We start from the raw sequence: 5265 nt of genomic DNA, 5'->3' as shown, positions 1-5265 counted from the left end.
TACAAAAATTCAGCTGGGCATGGTGGCGTGTGCCTGTAATCCAAGCTACTCAGGAGGCTGAGGCAGGAGAATTGCCTGAACCCAGGAGGCGGAGGTTGCGGTGAGCCGAGATCGGGCCATTGCACTCCAGCCTGGGTAACAAGAGTGAAACTCCGTCTCAAAAAACAAAACAAAACAAAACAAAGTTTATCCAGCAGCTTCAGGTTATAAGAATGCTTGTTTTCGGGTGACCTGAATCATCTCTGACCACATGCCCTTCCTTGCAAGCTGTTTGTTTGGATTGGAGGATACCCTGCTTGTCAAGCACACAGCTCCATGCCTGGCACAAAGTGACAATAAATTTTAAAAATTTCGCCGGGCGCGGTGGCTCAAGCCTGTAATCCCAGCACTTTGGGAGGCTAGGCAGGTGGATCACTTGAGGTCAGGAGTCCAAGACCAGCCTGGCCAACCTGGCAAAACCCCGTCTCTACTAAAAATACAAAAATTAGCCAGGTGTGGTGGCAGATGCCTGTAATCCCAGCTACTCAGGATGCTGAGGAAGGACAATCGCTTGAACCGGGGGGCGGAGGTTGTAGTGAGCCAAGATCGCACCACCGCACTCCAGCCTGGGCAACAGAACGAGACCTCATCTCAAAAACAAAAACAAATCTGGCAGCATCACATTTCTTAGTCCCAGAAAGACGGGCATGTGACTAGGCATAACATAACCCAGGTTCCATTTCTTCCACGTGCCCTATGGAGCCCAAATCTCCTCTCTGTCCCACTTAGTCCTGGGTTTGTCTCTTGTCCCTGTATCTCTTTGTTTCTTTGCCTTTCTCGTTGTTCATCTCCATCTTCAACATTTTGTCTCGTTGGATTTCTCTCTGAGTCACTTGAGTGTTTTGTTTGTTTTTTAGAAATGAGAGAGAAAAAGCGTGCTCACTTTTTGGGTTCCTCTTGATTGTTTTCTCAACCATATGTCACTTTCTCAGTCTCTGTCTCACTGAAACTTTTTTCCTGTCTTTTATTCTTTCTGTTTCTATCTCCCTCTCTCTGTTTCTTTGAATTGTCTTTTGTCTCTGTGTCCTCCTTGACATTTATCTTTGACTCACTGAATCTCTCTCTCATCTCTCTTTTGTTTGTCTTTTTGAGACAGAGTCTCGGTCTTGTTGCCCAGGCTAAAGAGCAGTGGCGTGATCTCAGCTCACTGCAACCCCTGCCTTCGGGCTCAAGTGATTCTCCCACCTCAGCTTCCTGGGTAGCTGGGATTACAGGTGCCCACTACCACGCCCAGCTAATTTTTTTTTTTTTTTTGTATTTTTAGTAGAGATGGGGTTTCACCATAATGGCCAGGCTGGTCTCGAGCTCCTGACTTCAGGTGATCCTCCTGCCTTGGCCTCCCAAAGTGTTCAGATTACAGGTGTGAGCCACCACGCCCGGCCTCACCTCTATTTTGATCTCCCTCTGGTTCTGTTTCTATGCACCTCTATTTTCTCTCAATCTTGGTCTCTGTCTCCATCACAGAATACCTGGCATAATCTGCCATGCTCTGAATTTCTCTGCCTCAGGTGCTCTGCAATTATTTTTTCTCTTTAGCTTGCTTCTGCTTTTTAGTTCAAGTTCCTCCACTCCTGGCTTCCTATCTGGAAGTGGGATGGTTAGGGGAGATGTTCTGAGAGTACTTTCTCTCTCCCTTCCTGTCTGAATAGGAAAACCAGACTCACAACCAACCACCATCACCACACACACGCCACCACCACAAGATGGTTAAGAGACTAGTAAAGTCCGGGCGCAGTGGCTCACGCTTGTAATCCCAGCACTTTGGGAGGCCGAGGCGGGTGGATCATGAGGTCAGAAGTTCGATACCAGCCTGGCCAGCACAGTGAAACCCTGCCTCTACTAAAAATACAAAAAATAAATAAATAAATAAATAAAAAAGAGAGTAGTAAAGAGGGTGTTAAGTGTTGGGTGGTGGGGATCAGAATGGGATGGGAAGGCGAAAGCTAAGAGTCAAAGGAGGTGGGCTGAGCTGAGTCTCTACTCCAAGAAAGACATTCTAGCAGCAGATCCAAGAAACAAAAGGTGGCACTGTGTGGGTCACTCAGTTTCCCCAGAATTTCCACCACTTCTGGACACAGGATGCCTCAGCTCAGCCAGCCAAACCCCATTCCCCAAACCTACAGATACCTTAAAGGATTCAGTTTCCAGGTCTGAGAATACAGTCACATGAGAAGGACGCTGAATTTTGTTAAATAGCATATATGAGTACGATATAATATCCAGGAAGTTAGTTTCAGGACAGTAAAGATTTGAAAATATTTGGAGCAGAAAAGGTAGAGAGCCACTTTTTAGATTATTAATGAGAACAATCACTAGGTCATGACTCTAGACGAGATGTTCCCCTCCAGAGACTGGGGTTCAGAGGGAATCTCTACACTGTACACTTTCAAAACACACACACACACACACACACACACACACACACACACCAGCAAAGCTTTTTTTTTCTTTTTTGTATTTGATACAGCAAAGTTCTGATATACCAATGCAGGTAATCTTTGATTATTGTTGTTTAACATTATCTTGAGTAGAAAACAAGAACTTTTTGAATAAAACCCTTTCAATTGATTTATTTCTCTTGTTTTCTAAATCTTCAGCTTACTTTCCTTATTAACATTCTAGTGTTACATTACACAGTAGGGTGGCTAGGTTAACAATACTACATTGCTTATTTCCAAATAATAGGAAGAGAGGATTTCGAATGTTCTTACCATGAATAAATAATAAATGTCTAGGTAATGGATATAATAATTACCTTAATTTGATTGATATACATTGCATACATGTATCAAAATATCACACTGTACCCCACAAATATGTACAATTATCTGTCAATTAAAAATTAAATTTAATAACATTAATTAGGGTTATCCTTAATTAAATAATGAACAAAGAGGTTTCCTTGTTGACTGTCAAGACTTTCTAAACAACACGGTTGGCCAGCTGCGGTGGCTCACGCCTGTAAACCCAGCACTTTGGGAGGCTGAGGCGAGTGGGTCATTTGAGGCTAGGAGTTTGAGACTAGCCTGGCCAACATGGTGAAACCGCATCTCTACAAAAACTAGCTGGGTGTGGTGGTGTGCCCCTGTAGTCCTAGCTACTTGGAAGGCTGAGGGACAAAAATTGCTTGAACCTGGGAGACAGATGTGAAATGAGATCATACCACTGCACTCCAGCCTGAGTGACAGAGTGAGACTCTGTCTCAATAAAGAAATAAACAAATAAAACATGATTTCCCTATTTGATAGATGGGGAAACAAGTCCCAGAGGTTAAGTGACTTGTCCAGGGAAGAAAAGATGAAACTGCCACTTATACCCAGATTGTCTGCATCCTAAAATTAATAGCCTAAAAAGATACTAATCTGCCTGTTACACCCAACCAAGATACTCTGTTCAATTCTGTAGAGCTGAGAGAGAACAGAGAGACTGGAAATATGAAGAAAGGGAATGGCCCCAGAGGATTTCCCTGTGTGAATTCAAGTTACCTTTATTCAAGTGGGAGATTATAGGTTATATAACCACCCCCCACATAAGTACACTTCCCCGATGACATTCAAACCCGGAAATCTTAAATCCCAGGGTGTTCAGATTTCGGTATAAGCTGATCTCCCAGGACCTATTTAGGCAGGATCTCGTGCCCAGGACAGAACCTGCCAACCTGGCACCATGGGGCTAGGATGGGCCGTCACCATGTTTCTGGAACTCTTCTTGTCTTGCCTGCTCATCTTCATTGCCTGGAAACGAATGAATAAGGGAGGAAAGCTGCCCCCAGGTCCCACACCAATTCCTTTCTTGGGGAACCTGCTGCAAGTTCGAACTGATGCTACCTTTCGGTCTTTGATGAAGGTGAGTCTCTCTGTCTCCCCTTATAGGGCTAATAGCAAGTAATCCTATAGCCAGGTTCACATGGAACATTAGGCTTCTAAAAGACTTTTGGAAACACAGACTTTGCAAATCTTAGAATTCTGAAATTCCAGAATTCTGAAATGTTGGAAGCACACCTTCTCAGTGCATTGAAATAAGATGCTCATGACCTCAGGACTTTGGAATCATAGTACATTATATTTTTACACACAAGGACTCTTTGACTCAGGTTGTCTTAGCACTTTGAGACTTGGTATCATGAAGTCTTAAGATTCTAGAAATTTAACATTTCAGAGACAGGAGTATGAATCTTGGAATTTATCTAACCTAGGTCCATTATTTTCTAGATGCAGACACTAAGTCTTGTGGGGAGAGATGAGCTTTTGCCTAGGATGACAGGAGCCAAGACTTCCGTGCCTCTTTCCCAGTAGTCCTTCCAAGCCCAGGATTTACCTTGATTCCTTAGTACCCTGTTTATATCCCCCTGAAATCACCATCCTCTAAAGTCCTTGATTGGTCTATACTTGGTACTCCAGTCACCCCCTCCTCTTGTGTTTTCCTTCCCCCCAAGCTCAGTGAGAAATACGGCCCTGTGTTCACTGTGTACATGGGTCCCCGGCCAGTGGTTGTTTTATGTGGACACAAAGCAGTGAAGGAAGCCTTGGTGGACCAAGCGGATGACTTCAGTGGCCGTGGACAACTGGCTTCAGTAGAGCAAAACTTCAAAGGTCATGGTAGGTAGCAATGACAATGAAAACAGTAAAACCAGAAATGACTGAAATTCATTGCCTACATGCCAGGTTCTTTGGTAAGTGCTTTATATGACTTAATGCATTGATTCCCTTCAGAGAGCTGTTAACACTATACTAATGTTGTAAAGGAAAAAGCTAAGATAAATGTTAGATAATGTCACATAGTAAGTGGCAGAACCACTTTATTTTGAATCCATGCCCTCTGACTCTATTGTTTTCTGTGTCATTTCTGCTCTTACTTTTAATGGATTAGTGATATTCTTTATGCACCTACTGAAGCCCTCATAGCCAACCTTATTTCTCATCTTTCTACACGCATACACACACCTAACCCATAGGTCTCTGCCTCCTTCATTTAGGTAGATCTCTTTTTCCCAGGCATCCATCTCTAACTGCCCACACCCTTCAATTCCAAGAAGGCTCACCACATTCTGTCTATCTAGTCTGTCTGTCTATCTGTCACTTTTTCTTCCTTCTGTCCATTGATCCATATACATTAGAAAATCCATTCATGGCTGGGCGCGGTGGCTCACGCCTGTAATCCCAGCACTTTGGGAGGCCGAGGCGGGTGGATCACGAAGTCAAGAGATCGAGACCATCCTGGTCAACA

At 43.8% G+C, this 5265-nt stretch overlaps 1 protein-coding gene across 4 annotated transcripts in view; it reads left to right on the top strand.

The window, feature by feature from the left end:
* The window catches only part of CYP2G2 (cytochrome P450 family 2 subfamily G member 2), an 18510-nt gene that overhangs the window by 3012 nt on the left and 10233 nt on the right, over positions 1–5265 (top strand). For 3 of the 4 annotated variants that reach the window (XM_017502965.2, XM_017502963.2, XM_017502966.2), the window contains exons 1-2: positions 3329–3885; positions 4475–4637. In XM_017502965.2, coding sequence (XP_017358454.1) covers positions 3706–3885; positions 4475–4637 — 343 coding nt within the window. In that variant the 5' untranslated portion in view covers positions 3329–3705. Of the gene's footprint in view, positions 1–3328; positions 3886–4474; positions 4638–5265 lie in introns of those variants that run through there. The other variant, XM_037729445.1, reaches the window with a different exon arrangement.

Source organism: Cebus imitator, unplaced genomic scaffold, assembly GCF_001604975.1.
Source record: "Cebus imitator isolate Cc_AM_T3 unplaced genomic scaffold, Cebus_imitator-1.0 Scaffold306, whole genome shotgun sequence".
NCBI classification, from domain to species: domain Eukaryota; kingdom Metazoa; phylum Chordata; class Mammalia; order Primates; family Cebidae; genus Cebus; species Cebus imitator.
Note: the sequence above shows the minus strand (reverse complement) of the source record. Positions and strands in the feature narration are given on the sequence as shown.